Source organism: Curcuma longa, chromosome 13 (assembly GCF_044706935.1).
Source record: "Curcuma longa cultivar G26 ecotype Majalengka, Jawa Barat chromosome 13, ITB_CL_G26_1.1, whole genome shotgun sequence".
Lineage (NCBI taxonomy): Eukaryota > Viridiplantae > Streptophyta > Magnoliopsida > Zingiberales > Zingiberaceae > Curcuma > Curcuma longa.
The window spans coordinates 1,477,723-1,504,648 of record NC_133873.1 but is presented as its reverse complement, the minus strand read 5'-3'; the positions used below and the strand labels follow the sequence as shown (position 1 = coordinate 1,504,648).

Sequence of the window (26,926 nt, the reverse complement as noted above, 5' to 3'; positions counted from 1 at the left end):
AGTGCAACAATTGATTGATACATTTTTATCAATCGACTGTTGCACTATTTCCAATCATTCTAAAGGTAGATTTCACCTATTCTTTATCTACCCTTGATTTTCGTTTATCTCGTTCCATAGAATCCTATTCTTAGACTTATGTGCCTAGAGCTTTTGCATAATCGAGTATTCATTTGCCTTGTATCCGATCTTCTGATTTGTTCAAACTTTTTCTTTTATCAAGAATTTGACCTCTAACTTTCTTGGACTTCCCTGCCTGTCTTACACTATCTCTAGAATGGTGAGGACTTGCTTTTGTCCAGAATTCGACCTTTAGTCTTCTTAGACTTTTCTACCTTACATCCGGTCTCCAAGCCTATTAAGACTTTTTCAACACACTTAACACAAAAGTTAGACATCACATTAATTGCTTTAATTCAAATTCTATTAAACATCAAAATTATATATGATTGCACCAACATAATTAGTAGACTATAATAAAAGATATTAATACTATCACTATTTTATATATAAATTGAGTAAGATATGTGCAATTGACTTTCGTACAAATAAGAGATTGTTAGTGATAGTTCCCTACAAACATTTAAATTGTAATGAGAATCACTATAAAACATAATTACATGTTAAATAAAATATTTTAATACCATCACTATTTTAGATATAAATTGAGTAAGATATGAGTTGATCATAAAGTGATGCTACTAAAACGTCCCTAATTATAGTAATTTTAAAATAGAATATTGACTTCCTATCACTACTAGTATATATTATATCTTTTAATACGTGATAACAATAATTAATCTCATATCAGCATCTAAACAGGTAAAATTATTATCATTTTAGAAATTAATTCCTATATGTGTTAGTTTAATATAATAATATAGCCCCTGGGACATAGCTGTTGGTTACCGAAATTGGGTAATGGATTCAATTTTGAAGAAGCCAAGATAATACCCTCCTTCATCGTAATCATTAATTCCTCCTTATATATAGTCGTTGAGTTAGATTATTGAGATGATGAATTTCACATTTTATAAAAAAATATAATAATATATATTAACAAGAGTAGTCAATCTCATATACTATATTACTACTACTATACACATCGGTGTTAATATAATAATATATATTATACAAGTAGAAAACTCTTATAAAATATTTTTAAAAAATTATGATAAATTTTTTAAAAAAATATTTCTACAATGAAGATACTCGAAAAAGACTATATATATCAAAATTATATAAAAAAACTTTTCTTGAACTGAAAATTTGAAAAATTGATGATTATGACTGGCTCACCATTACTTTACACCCGTTTCTCACCACAAGTGGCGACATCAGACAGATCAGATCGCGGATCGCCCCACGCGCTGGCTCCTCAACCGTTGATGAGTATACCCGTCGATAACCAGCCGTGTGTGCTGTAAGTCCATGTGTTCTTCCCAGCGCCAATCGCCAGCAGTGCTCATCGTGAACCACCGCCTTCATTGCCACTACCAAATTCCTCGCCCTCTCCTCCCTCTTTCATCTCGATCTCCCAAACCCTAATTGACAAAAGCGAAGAGCGGTGTCGCTGAGTGCTACGGCAGCTACCTCCGATCGAATAGCTCTGTTGATCCAACCATGGTCGCGCAGGGAGTTCATACGGACGGGCGCCTCGTCTTCACCTACGGTACGCTCAAACGCGGTTTCTCCAACCATTACCTCATCCAAGATCTGATCCGCGTCGGCGAGGCCTCCTTCGTCGGCTCCTCACGCACCGTCGTCTGTCTCCCCCTAGTCTGCGGCCCCTACCGCGTTCCCTTCCTCCTCAACTTCCCCGGTGAGGGCGAGCGCGTCGCCGGCGAGCTCTATGCCGTGTCGCCGCGCGGACTCGCCCGGATGGACGAGCTCGAGGGCACACTGCGCGGCCACTACGAGCGTCTCCCGATCTCCGTCGCCGTCCTCGGCGAGCCCCACTCCGCGGAAGCGGAGGTGGCTGCCGAGGCGTACTACGCGCACCCGAGCTACGCTGGCGAGCTGTGGCGGCGCAGTGGCAAGAGGGGATACAAAGTGTACTCGGAGAAGGAGGCCACGGGGTACGTCAAGCGGATGGATCGACCACAAGACATCTCCTTCCTCGACCAGATCCGCCTCTTCGTCGCCTCGCCCCGGTCTTAGAACGGATCAAGTGTATGTAGCTAGCGTCTTCTCCTAATTCCCGTCCGCCATTGTTCTCTCGTTTTGTTTTGGCTGCGTTTCCTCTCTTCTTCCATTGGAGGCCGCCGAGATTGGTGCCTCTTTCTTTTTTAGTGACGGCAATTACCAGTCCATCGTGCCTTGTGATCTGTTTCAAGATTACCCTGTTTCAAGATTTTTCTTAAAAAAAAAGACTTTAGACGATTAAAAATCATTAGTAGATTAAAACACAAATATAAAAGCATCACTATTGTTAAAAAAGAATAATAAATCTCAACCCATTGAAGAGTTAAACATAAGCAAGCAATCCAATTGTGTGAATATCACAACTTACAATCATTAATCTTGTCCCTCATTCAAATATGTGATTTTGTGAATTATAATTAGGGACGGATCAAAAAATTGGAGGTGAATTATGCTGGCTTTAGGTGTGGAAGGGGTGAGTTAAACATTAAAATACAATGAACAAAGAAAGAAAGAACCCATCAATTTTTCTTTGATATCAAGTTGTAGACTACAAATATCTATGTAATTTTTTAAAGTTAGATTAGAGCCCAAAATAGCCCAACCTTAGATTCATTTCTGCACGAAGTTATATTATGTTAAATTCATTTTGTCTGATCTTAAGAGTTATGTTTGTGTTCAACACTTTTGAAACTCTTTTTTAATGCTTTCACAAGATGACTACAGTCTATTTTGTAAATTGTGTACTCGAGATTTGACTGGTTACAATTGCACCCTTTAACTTGAATAACTTTAATATTTTAATTTTTTTAGTGAATGAATCCTATTGCAATTTTAGAGTTAATTGATCGAACAACAATCGTGTAATTTATTTTATCTTTATTTGCTTCGATATAATAAATAAATCCTTGGTACAAAAATACATTATAGTTTGAAAAAAAAAGTAAATAATGCATGATCAAATAACATTGTTTTTTTATAAAAAATTATGATGTGACAAGACAAGATTTGATTGCAATGCAAGCGCCTACCAAATCATTTAAATTATAAATTAAATTAGCATAAAAAATATGAAAAAAATTTACGCAAGTGGAAGTAGAGGCCACAAGTGGGCCCCCTGAATGTACTATCCAATCACAACCATGACTTCTATTTCAGGTTCTTTCTCTTGTTCTTTAAAAGTATTAAATCGAAAGTAGTGGAAATTCATTGGAACCCACTCATTAATTATTGTCCCCCAAAATATTTTTTTTAAAAAAATTAGTTATTCTCATTCATTAGAATAAAAGAAATATTGAAAACATCTTTTTTACGCCAACAAAAGCAAAGGAACCACGAACGAGAGATTGCGACGCTTGCCGCAATACAAACGGAGAAATCGAAAATGAGTAAAAGAGTAAAACCTGCACAATTACTGAATGGAAGCTCTTCCTTCGAACCACAATCTCCAGATCAATTCAAAAAAAAAGGAAAATTTTAGAGATGCGAATGGATCTCACCTTCATCGGCTCGGGCGGTGGACAACAGAGCTAGTAGAAAGAGAAGAAGGCACAACTCCATGCCCCCCCATTCCTTTTACCAAAATCAAAAACCGAAGCAAAAGCGGAAATGGATACTAATCGGCATCCACGATTAGCAAACCTACTTCCAAAGGCCACTTGGTCGCCTCTATTCAATCTTTTCTCCTTATCGATCCCGCTATTGGCGAGCCACTCCCCGTCTCACAGGACTGGGCTAGAGCCCAGGGTAGCCCCTACTTAAATCCGTCTCTGAGTAAAGAAAAGAAATATTTTTTACTTCATATAACTTAATTTAAAGCTACAGATTGTTTGCAAACTAATGAATATTATTTAAACAGTGGTAAAATGGAACTTTAACGAGAGAGAACCTAATTAAAATTACTGATTTGTATATGCCTATTAAAAATTAGAAAAAAAAACTTGGCTCAGAAGCACTTTACAATCTCATCTGATAATCAGATGGTTGTGATGAACCCTGACATCACCAAAGTACATTAATCTTCATCACCAAGAGAACGAATGGGGTGAGAGAGGCTCGAACTCTCGACCTCAGGATAACTCATCCAGCTATGAGACCTACGCGCTAGCCAACTGCGCCACCACCCCATTTGAAAATATTTAAAATAATTAAATGATAAATTTTTATAAGACTCATAGGACTGGGCTAGAGCCCAAGATAGCTCCTACTTAGAGCATCCACAATGGATGCTCTAATGGGGTGTTATAATACCCCATTGATATTAAACACCATTATGGAGGGGTGTTATAATGTTGTTAAACACTATTGTGGAGGGGTGTTATAACACCCCTCTAGTTGAACACGTTCAAATAATTGAACACGTTCAATTATAACACCAGGTCAGCCTCCTGGCTGACCCACCCCATGTGTATTTTTTTATTTTTTAATTATATTTATTAAAACGGTTAATTTTAACGATTATTTTAAAATTAAATAAAATTTTAATATTATTTTTTAAAAATAGTAAAATTATTATTTTAAAAATAAGATTATTATTAAAAATAATAATAATAATTTTAATATTTTAAAATATATGTATTTAATATGATATAATTTTAAGATGATTGAGTAGACAGTGAGATCCATAAATAATGAGTGTTAATGTTAAAAAGAATGTGGGTGAAAGAGATATATTGTTATAACGAGTATGTGGTAGTGGATCTCATGCTTTTTAATGAGATGGAGGGTGTTATAATAGGAATGAATTGTGGATGCTCTTAAATCCGTCTATGATTATAATCTATCACATGTTACACTTGCTAATGAGATAAACTTAATGGGATACACTCCTAATAACACTTTTGGTTATCATAGAATTATAATAATATGTGATTGTTTCTAAGAATTGTCATAAAAAACCCATCATGAAAGATTTCTTTTGTAATCACGGTGGTGTAAGTATTCTAATGGTCGGACCCAAAAATTGAGTCTTCAAAGGTGATCAGGCTTATTATAATAACTTAAAAAATAATTGTGTATTGGTTTAATATGGGCGTTAAACATTTACAAGTAAGAATAATAAGGCTGGAATCTCCCAGTCTTTTTTTATTTTAAATAAATGGAGAGGCAATTAAATAATAAATGTAAGTTATTTATTGTAATATGTAAATTAAATAATTAATGAAGCACTTGTCCCCGCCGCAGTTCGGCACGCTTCATTTCCCTTCCCTCAAGATTTGCCACCCACGTCAAGTCAACGTACGCACACGCAGACCGCTTGTTCTTCTCTTCCCACAAATCCGTGGGGTCACATGTCTCTTCTCTTCCTGTCCTTCCCCTCCCGTTCCCTTTGCTGTCGTTCTCCGTCTCCGGATCTCCTTCCTTCATTTCTTCCTCTCTCATGCCTCATCAACCACCACCAATCTCAGGCTTCTCAGCATCTCTCTCTTCCCAGATTAATTAAAGTAGCTTCAACTGATTGGGAGGACAACGATGGATCAGTCCAGACACAGCAACCAGCATCAGCAGCTGGGAGTCAACAAGATGGGGAAGAACATCCGCAAGAGTCCTCTCCACCAACCCACTTACTATAACCACAGGCCTCATCCTACGCCGCCGCCGCCGCCGCCGCACCACCAGCCTCAACAGCCACAGCCGCAGCCGCAGCCGCAGGTTTACAACATCAGCAAGAACGACTTCCGTAGCATCGTGCAGCAGCTCACCGGCACGCCCTCCCGTGACTCCACCCCCCTCCCCGCCGCCCCACAGCCCCGCCCCTCCAGCACCCGCCTCCAGAAGATCCGCCCTCCGCCGCTCGCCCCTGTCGCTCGCCCTCCTCCACCTCCTCCTCCCCCGGCCCTCGCTGCCCGCCCTCCGCCCTTTTTCGCTAATCCTAACCCTAATCTCCATCACAATCACCCCGCCGCCTTCCCCCGCCCCTCCCCCTCCGCCGGCCCAAGCTGGGCGGAGTCCCCCGTCTCCGCCTACATGCGCTACCTGGAAAGCTCCCTCCTCAGCTCCGACACCTCCCGCCACCCCCGCCTGCCGCTTCCCTCCCCGGGGCTGCTTCCCTCCTCGGGCCCTCCCCTCCCCTTGCCTCCCCCCCGAGGGCTCCCTAATTCGGCCTCGTTTCCGCCCCTTACTCCGTCCGCTTTCCCTTCTCCGACCGCGTTTCTCGATCTGCTCTCGCCCAGATCTCCTTACCCCCTGCTTTCGCCGGGGTTCCGCTACCCTCCGCCGCTTACTCCCAACTTTGCCCTCTCACCGTTGCCGCAAGCAGGAATTTTGGGGGCCGGACCGTTACCCGGGCCGCAGCCGCCACCTTCTCCCGGGCTCTGGTTCCCTCAATCGCCGTCGGGGTTCTTGCCCATACTGAGCCCTAGATGGAGGGATATGTTATAACTCCAAGTAATGATCGTTGTCCCAAGCCCAGACTCTACTCCTGTATCAAAGCCTGCGAATTTTAACAATCTCAAAATTGGTTTCATCTATTGGTCTGACCAAAATCCGAAGCACAATACGCAAGATGATGAACACAACTGCTGGCTTACGGAATTCCTCTGGAGATGTTGGTGGCATTGACTAGGGAGTTCAAGATCAAAGTGTGGCGGGCATTAGGTAGGTGAAGTGCAGTATATTTAAGTTTCTTGTAGTTAGTATAGACTTCTCTTGCAAAATATTGTATTTGATTTTGATGCTGAGTATACTGCTTTCATTCAAATTATATGTATCCTTGAATCAACTGGTCAAGGAGAGATCCCCAAAGTAGTACCTTGTCAACATGATAACTATCCTCAATTTATTTCCTAACATGTCTGGAATGCCTGTATTACATACAGGCTAACTTCATTCTACTGCATCCCAACTATTTTGCCGAAATCGATTACCATTAAGAAAGACTAGCGTACTTCCTTTAGTTAGTAGATATGCCAATTACTGAACCACTGACATTCTTCAGCTTGTTGGTTGTACCTCTGTTCTTTAAGTAGTTGACTGAAGTAGCAAATCCTTAGCTTAAGCACTCTTTCAGATGTTTTTTGAAATGCAAATATGTTGTGAATGTCTTATTTTCTAAGTCATAGAAATGTAACTCGGATCTTTCATCTTTGCCAAATTCCATAATAAAAGTGATGGATGAGGGGCTAAGTTTTTTTGTTAGTAGTATAAACATTTCTGCAAAATATTCTATTTGATTCTGATACTGATTACTGTTCTTGTTTAAACTGAATGTATCTTTGAAGACAAACCCCCAAGCAATACTTCCCGAATTTTTTTCGAGACTTTTCTTCTCAGAGTGTATATATCGCACGAAAGTTATCTGCATTCCAACTATTTTGCCAAACGAAATTACTATTAAGAAAGACTAGTATGCTTCTTTGTTTAATAAAAATGTATTCAACTGTGCTGCTGGCACTCAAGCTTGTTGCCTGTAACTTTTCTGTTCTTCAGGTAGTTTTGACTGAAGTAGTAACTTTTCTGTTCTTCAACTTGTTTTTTTTTCTTTCATATTTGTCAACTGCCATAATAGAAGTGATGGATGAGAGAACGACGATTGAGGTAATTTGGGGTACAAGTACACAACAAGATTCTTGACACTTGTAAGTTGGTGACTTTTCTGCCTATTAGAGACTTAACTTTTCTGCCTATTAGAGACTAAACAAGCAAGTTGAAGAAACTTCATAACTTGCAGTAAATGCTACAACAGGTAAGTGTGAAAGCATTTGATAATGGCATTGTCTCGGATTTAGCTATTCATCTTAGTTTTTAAGCTTGTTCATTCTTCTTGTTTAGCTATTCTCCGTCATCCATTTCCTCCTTTTAGGCCAACAAATACATTAGCTCGCCAAAGACTATGCTAATAGTTCTCAACATTGCTAACTTGATTCAGTTAATACTTAGATGCACCTCAAATTAAGCTTGATGGATGTGTTTAAAAAGATATTATTGGAATATATTATACATACCAACTTTCCCTACTAGCAGACATCATCCAACTAAAGGATGTCGATCATCTTAACTGCAGAAGAGGTTATTGCTTCTCAAACTCTCCACCACCCTTTTTTGGTGCGTGGATAAGTTTGAATTGTGTTTGATGAGGAGTCTTGCTATCACCTACATAAAAGTATTATGGATCTGGTGAAGTTACAAGCTCTGTAAGAAACAAGAGTGGATCATTTACAAGCTTAGTTCATTTTGAAGTTCAAATACTTCGATATATTATATATTTGAATTTTTTTGTTGTAATTACTTGTGCGGTACTTACATAGAAAAGAATATGAAACATTTGGTTGATTTACATTATTGAGCAAAAAGATGTAGTGTTTCTACTGCTACATGGATTCCATATGCTTTACAATCTCACCTTCAGTGTACTTAACCTGAAATCAACATGAAGGAATGTGATGTTAGTTACTAGGCAAGCTTTAAGCCAATTAATAATACTAATTGCTGAACTTTCTTAAAGAGGAAGATAAATTAACTCTTGAGTGTCATCATTATAGTGTAGAGCGTCCATCTCATTGATTATAACTTGTGATATATTAGATCCAAAAGTGTCTTTGAATCATTTCTAGGAACTACTTTTGAAGATAAAAAAAAGCACAAAGACATAATATTTGAGTGATAGAGAAGCATAAGATATAAAACACTCAAGTACATTTGTGAAAAGCAATGAAAATATCCAAATCAAAGGTGGATACATGGTGCATTTTTTGATTATAAACTCATGAGATCGTCCCTCTGCAGTAGTAGAGGGTGGGTGTATTAGGATCCATGAAATTAATATATCTTCATAATGATATGATATTATCCATTTTAAGTCTTATTATTGTGTAAAAGTTTGATTAGCGTCGACAGATATCAATTCTGTGTTAGGGTGTATGTGGACATGAGGATTAATAAAGAATACAATGCCTCAATGGGAAAGATTGAATAGAGTGAGACACATATTCCTTGACATTAGTAGAGATACTAAATTAGTTTGTAATTTTAGCATGAAAGTAGGAAAAATAGAAAAATATTTAAAAATTTTATTAGAAAGCATCGTGTGATTCAACAATAATTATCAATAAAGATGACAAACTATCTAAAACCAAAGGTAGAGGTAACTCGAATGGGACCCCAACGATTCAAATGAACTAAACCAAATGGTGTAGAAGCACACTTATGACTATTGCTAAGAAAAATGATCAAGTATGTTTCCTTAACTAACATGATTCACATTTAAGAGCTTGAATATAACACAAATTACGAATCAATTATCTTGATTTTTAACTAGAGGATGGTTAAGACGACTGCGAATCTAGAGGGGTGACTAAGATAATAAAAAACAATGTAGGCACATTCAATTTGCACAATCCAAGAGACTCATATTTAAGATCAATTTGCTTGCCCATCCTTGAATGTTGAAGAGAAACAAAGTATCATCAAAGGTTGGTGACAGAATAATTCAATGATCTAGTAAGCTTACTTAGACTATAAGCTTACGATAAATTTGACATTTGTAATAAAAAAATGATAAATCCCAGTCAGTGACTCAATCTCTGGGGTGGTCGGCTCGGTCCCACGGAAGTTTCTCACCGACCACCAGGGTAAATCGGGAAGCGCATACGGCGGCCAATCCAGATGCCCAGTATCCTTTGATTGCGTTCCTCATTTGGAGGAAAATTTCTGCAAATACGCCATAGTTGGGGATCGAACCGCGAGTCCCTAGGTCACAATTCGGATGTCCTACCGTTGCATCATTTGTAATAAAGAAGCATCCCAATGTGTTCAATTGATCAGCGAGAATAATTATGATAATATGGATAGGATATTTTACTACCATGAAAATAAAGATATGTTCAGAGATATTTAGTCTAAAATACAAAGAGAGATAACAGAGTTATTTGATAAACGGGGTATTTGTAAAAAACGTGTGTTGCTTCAGGGGCTAAAACGAAATGTTTCTTGATAAATGCATGAGCCCGACGGAGTCGTAGTTTGCTTGTGTCGCAAGGAGAAAAAGGGGGAAAAACAAGTCGGACAAACAAGCAAAAAGGAGAAGCTCGCGTTGGATCGACGATCGAATTTTGGAAATCCTAGGGGCTCCTCAAAGTCTCACACGATTCGAGATTCGAGTCTCTGGTAATTGCACTGCCATCGCCATGTGGGTGGAACTCCTATGCGGCCTGGTGTTGTTCAAGATCATTCGCCGATTCTTCGACGGCGACGACGCCATCCCGGACGTCGATAGCTCTGATTCCGACGCCAGCTTCGTCGTCGCCGCTAGGTATTTCGAATCGCTTTGTACTTCTTCGAAACGCCGACTCGGGGCCACTCGAGTCGCTCGAATCTGATCCTTGTGTTCTTCCTCGTGTTGCGGGGTTTCCAGATTGGAGAAGATCTTTAAGGGCAAGGCGTTCGTTGGGCTTCGGATTCCCGATGCTGATGCAGGCACTCGACAGCACATAGATGTTGTGCTTGTTACCAAGAGGTCTGGGTTTGATCGGCTACTCTACTGTTATTCACATCAAACTCTCGCCTTGCCGTGTTCACATCTGACGATTGAGTGTTTTCAGAATTGAATTTCTTAGACCATTTTATATTCGCTATTGCTTTTATCCTCCTCGTCAGCTAAAAGTGAAGTCCTTGTGTTGGACTAGTATCTTGTTTATGAAGATTATTTTACTTATATCTAATAGAGATAGATATCTGACTCTTATTAGTTCTCACCTAGACGGTTTGTTCTTATTGCCCTTCAATCTGTGAGAAATCATCCATGTTTGGATTTGACAATTAAGTGTTTTCAGAATGGAATTTTATATATCATATGAATTCTTTGTTGGTTTTATCCACCTTGTCAGATACAAGTGAGGTCCTTATGTTGGAAAGGTTTCTTGTTTATGCATATTATCTTATATTTAATAAAGGTTGCTATTTGACTTTATTAGTTCTTACTTACTAGATAGTTTATTCTCATTAGCCCTTATAAACTTGAGAAATCTTCAAATTGTTTTATTTTTTCAATGAGGAATAAATGGAATATATGCCAGGGAAGTGATGGTGGTAGCAATTCGGAATTTCTCTGGATTTGTGGAGGTTGGTGGAGACGGGAACTGGGTGTGTACAAGTGACAAAAAGCACAAACCTAAGACGTATCCAGATCCAGTAAGAAATTTAGAATTGAATATTTTATAGATCTTACTATTTCCATGATATTAGGGATAGTCAACAAACGAATTCTTTATTTCATAAACCATGCCATTGTGTAATATTGCTTATGATTTATTATCTGACTATACAAACACTTTATAGGAATCATGGAAAACATGTATGATCTTCTTCAAACACTACACTAATTGAACAAACTTGTAGACTTTGTTAATTAACTTTGTATGCTTCCCAGCTAATCATTAACACATGGCATATTGGCTAGCTTATTTCATAAACTTTGCTACAGTTTAATTATCCTTATGGTAAATTATATCTGACTGTACAAACACATTATAGATGGAATAACGAAAAACATGTATGATCATTCTTCAAGTTCACACTACTCAAACCAACTTTTAAACTTTGTAAATTAAAGTGGTATGCTTCCTAATTGATCATTAGCACATGACATATTGGTTTGTTTTGTTCTTTACACTGTTCTGTTTGTATCGTCCATACCTTATCTAATAGATTAGTAATTATGTTGTTCAGGTGATTGAAGTTAACAGACAAATAGAAGTTCTTGAATCATACTTGGAACAAAGGGGGGCAATTTTGCCTAAAGGACATGTAATTGGGCGTGTCATACTTCCTCACTCAAATTGTAGGTATGGATTTACATGAATCAATATTCAAGTAGGTCATGTAGAATATCTTTATTCTGCAATGAAATATGTAGTTTTTTAATGTGGGTTTGTTATTTATGATTCTCTTACATGGTAATGTAGTTATTATATGCTCATTTTTTTAGTTACAAGGGAATTATATAACACAAACTTTGAAGCTAAATGTTAGGTTGACCTGACATCAGATTTTGGAATTGATACAATTCTCATGTAAAAGTTGAATGTTGTACTTGACAAATTTGAGATTGAAAGCTGGCGGAGTCAACCAGCAAACAATTCAGCATTTTATTATTTGATGATACTGGTTTAAAGATAATTTTGGTCTTAATATATAAATTGATAGTACACAACATCATCCATGTTTAATTCTTGTGATTAGTTTAGTATATTCTTTTCCATATCATTGTATCTAAGATTCTTTGATAATTATTAAGTCAAATCCAGCTTTCTTGATTGTAGTCTGATAGTCTACTTTGTCTTTAAGTTCTGCTTGTTGTTATAAATAGAGTGGAAACAGGATATGATTACAAAGATTTTTTTACATTTTGTAATTTGTATTGTGGTTAGATCTATTATGAAATTGCCATTTTCATTTCAGCTTATTCAATTTATTTCATGAGTAATGCATTTTGTGTGCATCATATTTTGCGCAGTTCAATCACATGCTTGTATTATTGGTTAGGCCTTCCTATTCCATTTCTTCGCAACTGGAGGTGATTACATCCGTTAAATGGAGTGAGCTTAAACCAGAATCAGGAAGTGGACTATCTAACTGGATCAAAGGAGCAGTTGGCAAGAATGATAGAACAGATTGGCTTGAAAAACTTCATTTTATGCTGAGTACATCACCCATGTGGGACCGGTACATTCTATTCTTTCTTCTGTGTTTGTCTTTGCTAAAGAAAAGCTTAATTGTTAATTATGTTCCTATGCATTCTTCCTGGATAGACAATTTTTTGCTTTGGTATTCAAAAATCCAGAAAAGAGGATCTACTGGGGACCATTGAATTTAGGGTGTTTTACATGAAATCAAATATAAAAGTGCAGCAGACACATCTATGAAGATTAAGCGAAAATGTGAAATCCATCAAAATGAAGAAAATACATGATGTTTGGTTGTTGTTTAAGCATTCTCCCATGTTGCCTTTAATCCTACAGCTATAATAACTTCATGTTCTTTGAGGCCTCTAATGCCAGTAACCTTTCTGTCACTTTTAACACCCTGAGCTCTTATTGGTACATCTAGCATACCATCTCACAGGCAGAAACCTTGCTGCTGTATTATGATATCCTGTTACTAGTTCCATTTCAAAAAAAAACTTCTTGAGTAGCTGCCTTGCAGCAATGCTCCACCACATTGTTTAAGCAAAATTTGGGTTGCATTTATCTCTATTCGCCTCCTTAATATCTTAGAGATATTAACCTTGAAACTCCCATCACCAGCATTTTTTCCTCTTTGATATAAATTGTTTGGTTTATCTTCAACTTCGACGACATTCCTTTCTTGCTTAATTAAAATCTTTCTCTCTCACACACATTTTTTCCTCTTGGATGTAAATTGTTTGGTTCATTTTCAACTTCGATGACATTCCTTTCTTGCTTAATTAAAATATCTCTCTCCCTCACACACACACATATATATCAGAGTAATCACCATTTTCTCAATTTTTCCTTCTCAAAAAGTGGAAATCATTTTTCTATGAATGATAATTGTCATGGTTCTCAAAGTTGTCCTCTGTTGAAAGGGAGGACTGAATGAAGGATCTGAATTTAGAGAGGAAAACTTTCACACAGATTCAAGTGCAATGCTCAGTAGTCAGATGCTTGTGCAAGTGTATCAAACTGTATGTGTACCTAGATTGAGAGTTTGAACAATGTAGTTATGCTCTATGTGGCCTGTGATAGATGCTTAGTGAGAAGCACCAATCTTAGCTATTTAGAATATAGATATTTCATGCTTTTTAAAGTATATTTTTATGACATTTTGCTAGTTCTTGCTTGAAACTTAGCTCTTGTTCATTCGTCATCAGGTTACTCTTTCTAGTATTATAGTTGCATATTGCTGAATACTTGGATTCTTCATCGACCCCTCTATACCTGTGTTGGATATCACACTCGGACACCAAGAGTCCGATTGGACACAATATTTCTTTTGATCATCTATAACACATTTAGAAATGACCATGTTGTATACTTGGATCCACACCTATGTTGGAGACATGTACTCTAGTTTAAGTAGCATAGTAAATAACTGTATGAAGGGGCTTTTACATATTTGTTCTGCAAAAGTGCAGTATTCAACACTACAAAAGTTAGTGTTTGCACATATGCACACTCAACACATTCACACTCAACACACATATCACATATATATATAAAAATATATATTTGCAGTGCTACTGTTTATCAAATAAACTTGTTGTACATTGTTACCAATTATCTCAAAGGTCATAAAATTCAGATACTTGAATTGCCTTTATTGTTCATGAAGCTAAAGTTGATTTTGCATTTAGTTTAACAGTATTAATGCCACTTGAAGTTTATGCTCATTTTTTTTTTCAAATTAATGCTGAATTGGTAATAGTTAACACATAAATATTAGCTGTAATGGTACCACTTCCATATCCATATAATCACCATTAGTCCAGTGACCTCAATTTAATCATATTAATTATGGTTCTTAACATTCAGATGATATGATGCTTATGCATGCAATCATTAATAACAAATGAAATTTTTAGCTAATGGTGAACTCATGCTAATTATAAGAACATATTAACAAGGTTGAAACTTTACAAGGAAGTAAATTATTTTTTTGTGGCAATTTTTTTAAAAAATTAAGGATATATATGAAATTTTACCATGAAGTACAAATTACATATTGGGCACTGCCAAGATAGATAAAAAACTGAAACTAAAACTCAAAAGTTAGTATTAAGTATATTAACTCTAAACTGCAGAAACTGCCGAACTGCTTAACCAGTACTAATTAATCTTTATGTGAAATAATTTTTTAATAAAAAGTTGAAATTATAATTCAGATCTTAATATTTTGTCTTGTTGTCGGTGTAATGAATTAATAGTATACCTCAGTTTGTAAAGTATATCATGCTAGGAAATGAACTCATTAAAGATGTAACGGATGTGAAGAGAATCCACTTGTCAGAACAACACAACTAATCAAGTTACATATTTTTATTACATTTCCTATTAACTTGACTATTCTCTCAAGTTTTAGTTGTAGTAGTTTTTTGATTGTTACTTAAAATGCCTAATTGTTCTTTTATTTTTTAATTCTTAAGAGCTTCAAATGTGATACACAGTTGTTGGAATAGTTTGATTCATGATTCATATCAAGTTCTAGAATCCTATTTGGATGTAAACATACATAACATGAGTTAAAAATTAAAACATCATGATCTTTTTGTTTGATTTTGTACAAACTAGAAAAGAAAAGTCCATGAAAAGTTAAATCCACCTAAACTCAACCAATAAAATTGAACCTAACCCATTATAAAAATAAGAAGGAAAAAATGAATCTTCTATTACATCATACAGATGGAAAGATCAAAGAGGATGAAGTCTTTAAGTTGACAATGAAGTAGAAGGGCAAGAAATCTTGTTGTGCAAATGTAGGGCTACAGAAAGAAATGGATATTTCCATGGAAAGGCATAAAAGTCAAAGCAGTTTGGAGTTTTTCCTATTGATTACTTGTGCAGAAACAAAGGAAGAAAGGATCCAAAGGCCCTTTCCATAGAAAGGCTTGGGAAAAGTTATATTTGCACTTTGCTCAAGCCCTCATCTTCCTCATTCGACATTGCCAAGCCTCAATAAATCCATCTCCCAGAATGTCGTCTTCACATTTTCCACTGTCCTCTCATCTATGCCTTCATTGTGGACCCCAAGAAGGGTATCCTCTCCGACTTTGAGCCTCTTATTGGTCTCGTTGTCTGATGCCAACTCCTTGGCTGATGGAGCGTTTCTCTAACACCTCTGTGAACTCGGACAAGTTTAACATTGGTGAGCTGGTATTGATCAATTGAGCACAATCAACTGGAGGAAGACATTTGTCACTATCACTAGCAAGTGGAGGTCAAGTGTTCTTTGGGAGAGGTTGAGCAAAATGAGCATAATTTTGTCAATTTTACTCTTTTTTCCCATTTCCTTCTCATTCTCTTGTCCAAGCAATCGTTAACACCTAATGGTGATTGAGAAGAAGAATATATTGTCAAGTCTCGATGTTAATATTGAAGGGGAGTTGATGGTGATTGCAGTGTCTCATCGATAGTGAAATGCTTGATCAAAAACTAGGACAATCATTTTATCATCTTTTGTCTTTGATTTTTAAAATAATTTCTTCCTCAATAACTTTTGCGTTCTCATTCCTTTATTATCTACATTGACATTCAATTTCTTTATTCTACAAAAATGAAACAAGAAAAGATGATTGTAGAAATTTGAGCATCTTTATAAGTTATGAATTATAAACATTGTTTTAAAATGTCTTCGCTTGGGCCGCATGAGTGGCCCCCTTGACATATCTTAAAGGTGGCCACATAAAGATGGCATATAGTGTATGCAATCCATATATATATAGATAAAAACCTTATTTGGTTCATTTAAAATAATTTAAACTAAACTAAATTGCCTTAAAATTTACAAGTGATATATATTGTATATGTATCACGTGTTGCTTTGGTGCAATGGTAAAGTTACTACCATATGATCTTGAAGTCACGTGTTCGAGTTGCGGAAATAGTCTCTTGCAAAATGTAAGGTAAGACTGCGTACAATAGATTTAATATGGTCCGATCTTTTCCTAGGACCCGTACTGACGGGCACTTCGTACACCGGGTTTCCCTTTTTATATATTGTCTATGTCAATATAAATATTTTTCATATTTTAATATGTGTTGCATGTGCTTATGCATATGCCCCCACATATGCCTTATGCAGTGACTCGGTAGACTGTTTGCACATGTTTTTTGGAACCTTGTTTATGAAATATTAATATGCCTTTCTTTCCATTCATTGTATATGCTTCCCGTCTATTAAAACATTCTTGGACACCATCAATGAAGCATCTTTTATATGACAAGATTCTTGAACTTCTATAATCCACTCATTATCAAATTTCATTTTCAATAAACAGATTGAATCATATACATCTCTTTTCTCTTGAATGACAAAGTTCTTTAACTTTTGCAATATACTAATTATCAAATTCCATATTCAACATATAAATTTGATCTTATAAATTATACTCTTTTCTCAACTTAAGTTGAAGATAATATTTCATGAATTCAAGGGCCTTAAGTTGTTGTTGCTTTAAATGATTTTTTTTCTTTTAGATGAACATGCTCAAAGGTATGCTAATGTCTCTTGCATCTGCATTTCTTGTGAAACTTAAAATATGAATGAGAAGTCTTTGAAGGTCACAACACTCTTCACTATAGTTTTCCACCATAAACTAAAGAAAATAAACTAATTCATAAACAATGTATTTTAAATTATAAAATAATTTTACTCTATCTTTTTTGCTATTGCCATTTTATGCCAAACATCTCTTCACTACTAATGGATTTCTCTAGTTCATCTATCTTTATGTTCATCTCACATGTGAATACATTTTCTAAATTATTATATAAAGACTTTCACATTAGAATTACAATTTGGATCAACATAATGTTACATATAATGTATGAAAAATCATAGATGCAATATAAAAAGTATTAAGAGCATTTAATTTAAATTTATACCGAGGATTGAGACAATAGACTGGGGCATATAAAGGTGTATGGAATTGTAAATCTCATTTAGTGTCATCATCTAATAAATTCCTTGATATATAATCTCGTTGTCATTAAAGTTCTAATCAATTTATTCCTTGGCTTTATCCAAGTTGATATGACATCACCATCCACAAGTTGTAGTACTTTCGCAAGTGGAGTTCTACATTTTAAATTTTACAAAATCTTTGATTATATAATACAAGGTTCAAAATCAAAGTTGTGTTGGAGTTTTGGTCTTTGATATTGTATCGATGTTTCGATATGTATGGTGTCAATGGCAAATTGGAGGTAAAAACAATAACATTATCTTAATTTATCTTGTCCTGCATTGTAGCATATCAAGGAGTGTCGAGCATGACATGATATTTATTGATGTGATTAACACAACACAAGAGACATTACCTTTGTTAAATTGCATTGAGGTTGATAATTTATCAAAATGATACATTTCATCATGCTGCCTGACATGACACAAGATTTCAAATCATGATAATGTGTTACACTATTTCCTTTCATATAACTTCAAAAGGAACTTATGGCTTACAATTCGGAAGCAAACATGGATCTAATTGTAATTTTTTTTTCTGCTTATGTTGTTTTGAGTGTAAGGTATGCTAGAAGAAATCTAGTTACAACATGTCTTGCCAATACCTTGGTAAACCTCCTATATAAATTTAGTGCTAAAGTGCAGTGATAAATAAGTCATTTTACCTCTAAAATAATATTAAAAATATGAATCAATATTAACAATTATCAACTCCAAACAATTGGCAACACAAGAAAATCGAACCAATTTTGTCCTTTTTATTTTGAACATCCTTCTAGCTCTCCAATTGTTATGTAGTTAGATACACTGTCCATCATAAGATAACATTTCTTCAGCTATCTTCACTATGCTAGCAAGTAATTGAAACATCCTGTTTGTAGCTTTGATTGTGTCTAAGGTGTTAATAGAGATGACTCATGACTATATTAGACACTATTCAAATTGACCTAAAATACGATCAACAAAGATAAAACTAAAAGAGGCATGATACTATACAAATGGATTAACATAAATTGACGAATTACAAAGATAATTCACTTTAGAAAAATTAATAATTTATGTCATATAATTTAAACTTTAGTTAATCTTACACCTTGTAACATTATTTTAAAATACAAATTATTTTTGTATTATCTTATATAAGTTTTTTTATTGACCTGAATGATATGATCCATTTATGATTGATTAACACGAAACAAATTGCTACCCCTATGTGATAATAGATCTCAGAAATATTGTATTAATTAACTATTAACCAAAATATTTAAAAGAGAGTGACTTTTACTATCAGTTCATCCTTCATGCACTATAGTACATCTTATTTTCCTTCACCCAACTTTATATGGTTATTTATTAAATCTACTTCTCTAACTAGGAGGTTTGAGACATGACTATACTCTTTGATGATTTCGACAATTCTATGCATAAAGGGCTTTATGCTGAATTATTGTCTCCCTTTTTTCACAAGTTAATTTAGTATTTATTTGCTTCACTTTCCTAACTCCCTTCAACACAAAAGAGTCCATTTTCCCCATCTTTTCTTTCCAGCTGGTAGTGTTTCTAGTTCACAATTTAATTCAATTTTACTTGCTTCACTTTCTAGCTCCCTTCAGCACAAAAGAATCCGTTCTTCTCATCTTTTCTTTCCAGCTGTTTCTAGCTCAATAATTTTTTTTAAGTCATAAAAATTTGTATAAGTTGATTTCTCACATCCTTTAAAATTTTGGAAGTAGGTGCAACTTCTTGTCTTTGTCCATCTAATGTGCAACTGCAACACTTATTCTGACAATGATTTCATTCCAATCTCATTCGGTTTCCTTAAACTTTTTTGCAATTTTCCAAGTGATGTAACCTTCTATGGTTCTTTCGGAGCATTTTGTGACATGTGATGGAAAGAACAAATGAAACACTAAGTAGAAATTAGCAAAACTGAGAATGAGATTGAAATGAACAAACAAAAGGTTGCATATCAAATCAAATGAAACTCAATAAAATGTATGAAATTAAATAAATCATGTGAAACCCAAATCAAATGAAACCATATTACACAAAAGGTTGTATATAATTAAACCACATGAAAGATGAAACTCAATAATCCATCTGCACATCAATAAACCATATGAAAGCCTAGCCAGAAAAATCCGCCCACCACCAATAAACTCTACCAACCTTTGTTGATAATAAATTCAATAAACCTTAGCACTAGGAACATCCCCACACTACCAAGCTGATAGATGTGCAACTGTGGAAGTTCAACCAGAAACATAGAAAATGAAGTCCATGGCTTGTTGCTGCTTGCTGAAGTCCTCTAGTTGCCGAACAGCTGGAGTCCTTTGGTCGAGATGGAGAGCTAGGAAGGTCACTGATGTGTTGAAGAGTGAAGACAAAGATGGCAGAAAGGTCGTCAACGAATGTAGTATCGAAGAAGAAGATGAAGAGGTGGTTGATGAACACAAACAGACACATTGAAGCTGTGCACTAAATTATGTGCGTCTTTTTTACTCGTTGATGAGGGATTAAAAACATAGTTTTTCTTTTTATCACGTGTGATTGTTGAACATGCCATTTGAGTTGAATCAGTTTGATTTGACTCAAATCACTTTGATTTGATTCATGATCAAATCCAGTTTGAGCATGTTGTTCATTCCATTTTAGATTTGAATCTCATTGAATTGGACAATCTGAACCAGAAATCAACTGATTATGATGACACTGTTTTTTGATCTATTTTATAAATCAAACCTTTTGATTCTTGAATAGATAGGCAAAACCATTCACATTATGAACTCAATGTGGTGTCATCACGTGTGCATATATTTGTTCAACTGGGTAACGGGTACAAGTATTTCTTCCTAGCAACTGCCTTTATTTGTTCCAAGCACTTTTAAAACTGCATCTAATGTGACATTACATTTTATTTGATTAATGAATTTATTAACATAAGTCAAATGCTTCATGAAACAGAGACTCTTAGCTGCTTCCATTTATTAACTGCTGTTTCTTCTGCAAACTATTTTTTCAGCCTAGAACTCAAAGGTGACAGAAATATTCTTGGCGAGTTCCTTGAGTTTAAGGCTAACCAAGATGACATGCAAGCTTTAAGAAATGTGAAGAGATCAAAAGTTGGCCAGTTCATTGTCCAAAAGCCGAGTATGCTGGGTTTAGGTAGGCCATCTTTTCTATATCTTTTTCATACATGTTATGATATACAAGATATTAATGAATATATTTGACGTGAAGGACCATAATTGGAAGCCAAACTTGTTCTCGCTTAGCAATGAGGCGATACACATTATTAGCCCACTTGTTTGATTTTTCATTTAAAATTCTTGACTTGGATTTTGTATAAAGCACTGATATGAGTCATACCGGTGCACATCTGGGTCATGATTATATTGAAACTAGCGGTGGGGGTGGAAAACATTTTTGTGTGAAAAGTTTTGAAGATTCAACATTGAAAGATGACTGAAATTTAATCATGTAATACTAATGACCGAATCCAAACATATGAGGTCTGTCTTATAATTTCAAAGAAACAAGATATGCATCCTACATATCACAAGGACAAATATCAACTAAAATCAACCCTAGCTGCCTCCGGGGCTATGGTGTGATGGTAAGAGGTGGGACGGGTTTATTAGGCAATGAAAGTTCAAATCTCACCCAGGACACATTACATCTAGGGAGTTTGAAAAACTTGTGATGTTGGGTCGTCTGTCAGGATCCATTTGTATTTCCTAATTTATCCTGATGGTCGGTAAGACATTTTCTTAGGGTCGGACAGATTACCTTCAATATTAGTCGGATCGTAAGAATTGAATACTTAGATTATCAAATAAAAAATAAATAAAATCAACCCTATCTGGATAGGCATCTTATTATTTAGATAGCAACATCTCATATGCTTTCCCCTAAACTATCAGTGTGAGTATGATGAATCTTGTCATCATCATTAGAGTGGATCGTTAGAACTATTCAATCAATTTATATAGAGCCTATATTTAATATTGATGCCAATCCTAACTAGTAGGTGATCATGACTTGTTTTTGTTGTTGTATGTCTAGTACGGATAATTCATGAATAACTGTTTCCATTTTTATAAAAGAAATACAACGATTAAACACCACATGGATTCATGGGAATACAACCACTTCATTGAGTAGCTGTGGTTATCCTCGTTAGCTTTATCCTTCTTACATTTAACTATCATCCCAACATGAATGCAGGTAGATCAAGGCTCCAGGTACTATACTTTCCTCGAGACTATCGAAGTGGTGGTGCTTCATCTTCGGAATGGAAGGAGGCCGCAGTGAAGCCAAGTACAGAGGTCCTATTTCAGCCGATGAACTCCAAGAAAGCCCAGAAGTTTAAGCTTTCGAGCGTTGTAAGCGTCACTCTTAGTGCATAGACACTTACTCTGAATCAATTCCCATAAATTACATATTGTATCGAGTATAATGTTTGTATATAAGGCCTGTGGCTCATTCTCGAGTATCATGGCATGCAATATTTTCTTCTTGGAACAAGCTGGATAGTCTGAAATTTTCATATCTTGAGCTAAATAATAACTCGGTTATGTTTCTTCCATGAAATTTGATGTTGCATAAGCTATAGCTTGTTATGTATTTGGCATTATTATGAAAATGATTTACCAAAGTAATTTCTTTTGCTAGTAGTTATTACCAAATATGCACGGTTGTAACTTTATTTGTGTAATAGTTTTCTTTAATATGAATCTTGAATTACGCCGAGAAAGAAAAAAAATGATGCTTCTCACGAAGCTAATATGAAATTTTGTTTAAACAATTTAGCTTATCGTCTTTTACGAATCCTGTCAAAATTTGTAATCTTCCTGCCGCTGTGTTCGTCTCCATGCTGATCTATACGGTTATTATAAAGATATAAAATTTTATAATCTAAACTATCGAGTTTAGTTATAAATTCGTTTATTTAAAGATAAACTCATTTCGGATCTACCTTGTCATCTCGCCAAAGAGTTAAAAGATAAACTCATTTCGGATTTGCAGAGTCAAGCAACATCAATATTAAGGTTATCGAAATGTTACAGCCTCGCTAAATTAGAGGTTTCCTTAGCATTGAAACCTCTTTTGACGAAAAGGGTGGAAAGTGCGCCATGCATTCCAAATACTCATTATTATTGTTTTTTCCTTTAGGATTGTTGTGGATTCTTGTAATAGGATTTTTTATTTTTATTATACTTGTGTGTATTATAATATTTTTTTTGTCTTAAATACCATATGATGTTTTTTTTATAATTTTATGTTATTGTTATAGAGATGGCTCGTGAGGAGAGTCGTGTTCGAAGTTGAGCTGCCAAACATGAGACGTGCCATTGGATATGATCCATGCTGACCGTGTCCAAGGGTCTGGATACCCAAGCATGGGGCGCGCCACTAGATATGACCTTGGGCATCACAACAAAAAATCATAATTTACGGATGAATTTTACGATGAATCTTATAAATACATGCATCATAAAGAATTTTGCGACGAAAATTACGATGAATAAATTTTCATGGCTATTAAGTCGTCATTAATTTCTACAGTGAAAATTTAAAATTTTGTCATAATATTTAATGACAAAAATGAATTTTATCGCTAATGAACGATAAACAGTAATTTACGATATATTTATGACTAAAGTGAGTTTGTCGCAGAATTTATCGCAAAACGTAATTTTTTTCACTCATTCTACTCATTTTTGCATTATCTCGTATATACAATCAATGATCTGAGCGGACTGATCCAAATTATACAAACAACCTGTTCATATAACATACATATCAACTATACAAACAACCTGTTCATACAAAATCCATATTAACTATACAAACAACTTGTTCATACAAGATCCATATCAAAATGACACAAAATTCATATCAACTATACAAACAACATACTTATACAAAGTCATGATACAAAATCAATATCAAGCATTCCTTCAAGTCATAATACAAATCCATATCAAGCATGCTTTTAAATCATGATGCAAAATCCAAATGACAAAGTATATATCAATAAGTCACCAAGATCATCCAAATGATAAAATCCATATGAAGAAGTCTCAAAACGAGAGAAAGATACAAAATCATCATCGTCGTCTTTTTTCTTGGGGAGACACTGTTTTCTTCTTCTTCCATATGTCTTCTCATCCTGCACAAGAAAATAAAGAAAATAAAAATATCATTCTTAGAAAGAAACAAACACGTATAAACTCTTTTGATATGACCTCACTAATTCTGTTATAAAAAAATTAACAATATTAATAAAAAATGTATAAATGAAGGACTTACAAATTTAATAAAATAATAAATGTTAATAATACTGATTCTAAAAAAAACTTTCATATACAAAAAAATTCATGAAGAACCACCACAATCATCATCGTTGTTACCATCATCACGAGGAGCAGAATTTAATTGAAAATGTGTATGTTCAGATTTTGTTGTCAATGCAATTCGCTAATTTCATGATCTGTTTGCCTCATTTCTAAATTCATTTGCATTATTATGTCCTTCAAATGTCTAACCTCTTCAGTCAAATTATGTATTTGTGTCATTACGGCTGGAGAGGTGGTAGCAATGGCAGAGCCAAGATTTACAATCAGCCCGGGCTAAATTTTTTCAATGACAAACAACAAAGATTAACCCCGGGTTGATACCATAATAATTTTGTTCATCTGTCAAAATTAAAATAATTTTTCATTAAAATTCTAATACATTTTGAAATAGACCCCAGACTAGAGCCCAGGTACATTTGTACCTGGCTCTGCCCTTGGGTGATAGAAGTAGGGCTGAGTATTCGATTAAAATCGAACTGAACTGAACCGAATTAATCGAAAACTGAATAAATTGATTTTTTTCAAACCAATTAAACCGACCAAATTTTCCAATAAAAATCAAACAAACCGAACCAATATTTTATCGGTTAATTCAGTTTTCGATCGAATTAACTAAATTTTTTAAATATTATGAAAATTTTACTAATTAATTAGGGATTTATAAATTTATTTACTTAATATTTATAAATTATTTTTCTAATTTGATTAATTTTGTTTATTCGATTTAACCGAATAAGAAATTTTAAAATTGAAACCGAACCAAATTAACTAATTTTTTTTAGAAAAAATAATTGAAATTCTGAAATAACCGAACCAAATTTTTTAATTCGGTTGGTTCAGTCGGTTTATTCGGTTTAACCAAATTTTTGCTCACCCCTAGGTAGAAGATGTATCAACAACCCAATATCCTATTTATATGGGTTTTGCTCAAAGAACTCATACCCAATATCCTCTCCTCCTTTGGATCCCCTAGTTGCCTTCAGCCATAAACTCAGATAATTCCCAACAAAGGGCTCAGATCCATCATTTTCATCACTAGCACTTGAATTTCGCTATGCTAGCTCCACTCAACATATTTATCCTATATTATCATAAGAAAAATTAAAATAAAATTAAATAATTTAAAAACACATATAAAGATAGAGCTGATACACAACTAATAACATCTACTAATATAATATAAGTTATATTGCAATCTAAACCTTAATTGCTTTAGCTCTGTCCCCACTCCAAGTTTTATCCTTTTTTTGAAATGTACGAGTGAAAATATCTATAAAAAATAGCTCTCGCCCCATTTTCTTGGCCTAAAAAATCATGGTTAGAAATAATGAAATAATTTAAAATAAATTAAAATTTAAGTGTTTGAAAAAAATTATCAATTTGCGTGTATACTCATCTATATTGATTGAGCCGCTAGCATATGTTGTAGATAAGTCTCCATAATTATAAATTTGATTGAGTTTATTCTCTTGACTCCTCTTTCTGCTTTTCTCAGTTTCCTAAAAATTAGAGATTCTGACCCAATTTTCCTCAGTGATGCATGGTGGCTTTTTTCCCTTATCTTTGCATGATTAAGTACATGTAGAATGTGATCACCATATTTTTTCTTAAAAACTCTTAATTTTCAATTCTTCATTAGGGTCTCAAGTGAACACCGCTGAAATGAGAAATAAATAATTGATTATATATTTAATATTAATTTTATATATAAAATAAAGCGGATGCTAGTGGTTGTTGTTACAAATCTATGAGCGGAGTAATGAAAGCCAGTAAAATTGCTCTGATTGTGATGAAAAGATAGATACTAGTAGGGAATTTCTACATATTGCTAGGTACTATAGTTGTGGGTGGTGCTGCCACTATAGAATCTGAATCAAATAATGCAGTTTTGTGACATATGCGGCTGGGTCATATGAGTGAGGGATGGTAGAACTTCATAAAAGAGATTTATTGATTTATTGAAGGGTGTCAAGGCATGCAAACTCAACTTCTGCAACTATTGTGTTCTTGAAAAATAAAATAGAGTGCAGTTTAAGATAGTCACATACAAGACAGAGGGAATTCTGGACTATATTTATACAGATCTTTAAGGATCGACTAGTGTAGCATCATGTGGAAGATATGTGTATTTTGTGAGCTTCATAGATGATTACTCACAGAAAGTTTGAGTGTATTTCATGCGTCACCAGTTAGAAACTTTTTCAAAGTTCAAGATGTGGAAAACTAAAGTAAAGAATCAAACTGGAAGGAAACTCAAATGTCTGAGATCAGACAATGGTGGTACTGAGTACACAGATTCGAAGTTCTAGGAATTTTGTGAGCAACATGGAATCAAGAGACACTTCACGGTTCACTGGACACCACAACAAAATGGTGTAGCAGAAAGGATGAATAAGACGATAATCAAGAGAGCTCAATGTCTCAGATTGAATGCACGGTTTGAAAAGAATTTCTAAGCAAAGATAGTAAATATGATGTGCTTCTTGATTAATCAATCACCGAAAGCAACACCAAATGACAAAGTTTCATAGCACATGTGGATAGGAAATCTAGTTGATTACTCTAGTATGAGAGTGTTTGGGTGTCCCATCTACATGCATGTTTCTAGTGAAAATAGGTCAAAGATGGATGTGAAGTCTGGATAGTGTATTTTTCTGGGTTATCAAAAAGGGATGAAAGGCTTCAAGCTTTGGGATCCTAAGACAAACAAGGTGGTGATTAATAGAGATGTGATATTTGATGAAAGAGCCATGTTACAACATACTCAAGAGGAAGATAGACAAATA

The 26,926-nt window shown here is 35.0% G+C and overlaps 4 protein-coding genes and 2 non-coding genes across 7 annotated transcripts in view; 3 read left to right on the top strand and 3 right to left on the bottom strand.

The window, feature by feature from the left end:
- Nucleotides 1–26,926, bottom strand: part of LOC141844247 (uncharacterized) — an 83,262-nt gene that overhangs the window by 48,358 nt on the left and 7,978 nt on the right. The gene's annotated exons all lie outside the window — the stretch shown is intronic.
- LOC141844513 (putative gamma-glutamylcyclotransferase At3g02910) lies at nt 1,469–2,358 on the top strand. Its single transcript, XM_074732546.1, has one exon. The coding sequence runs from the start codon at nt 1,624–1,626 to the stop codon at nt 2,158–2,160; it is 537 nt and encodes a 178-aa protein (XP_074588647.1). The 5' UTR covers nt 1,469–1,623; the 3' UTR covers nt 2,161–2,358.
- On the bottom strand, nt 4,084–4,172 carry LOC141844621 (small nucleolar RNA snoR114). The gene has a single exon (XR_012603159.1). It is a non-coding gene; the product is annotated as a small nucleolar RNA snoR114 (small nucleolar RNA).
- Nucleotides 4,183–4,268, bottom strand: TRNAM-CAU (transfer RNA methionine (anticodon CAU)). The gene is given in 2 exon segments: nt 4,183–4,218; nt 4,231–4,268. It is a non-coding gene; the product is annotated as a tRNA-Met (tRNA).
- Nucleotides 5,474–8,412, top strand: LOC141844255 (protein HAIKU1-like). Of its 2 annotated transcripts, none has more exons than XM_074732292.1 (2): nt 5,474–6,738; nt 7,652–8,412. In XM_074732292.1, the coding sequence occupies exon 1, from the start codon at nt 5,614–5,616 to the stop codon at nt 6,520–6,522; it is 909 nt and encodes a 302-aa protein (XP_074588393.1). In that variant the 5' UTR covers nt 5,474–5,613; the 3' UTR covers nt 6,523–6,738; nt 7,652–8,412. The 2 variants fall into 2 exon arrangements, with proteins under 2 accessions (XP_074588393.1, XP_074588391.1); XM_074732290.1 differs by having other exon boundaries at nt 7,649–8,412.
- Nucleotides 10,085–22,371, top strand: LOC141844172 (uncharacterized). Its single transcript, XM_074732197.1, has 7 exons — nt 10,085–10,390; nt 10,493–10,594; nt 11,154–11,268; nt 11,806–11,921; nt 12,622–12,801; nt 20,801–20,943; nt 22,006–22,371. Exons 1-7 carry the CDS (start codon nt 10,266–10,268, stop codon nt 22,185–22,187), a joined length of 963 nt encoding a protein of 320 aa, XP_074588298.1. The 5' UTR covers nt 10,085–10,265; the 3' UTR covers nt 22,188–22,371.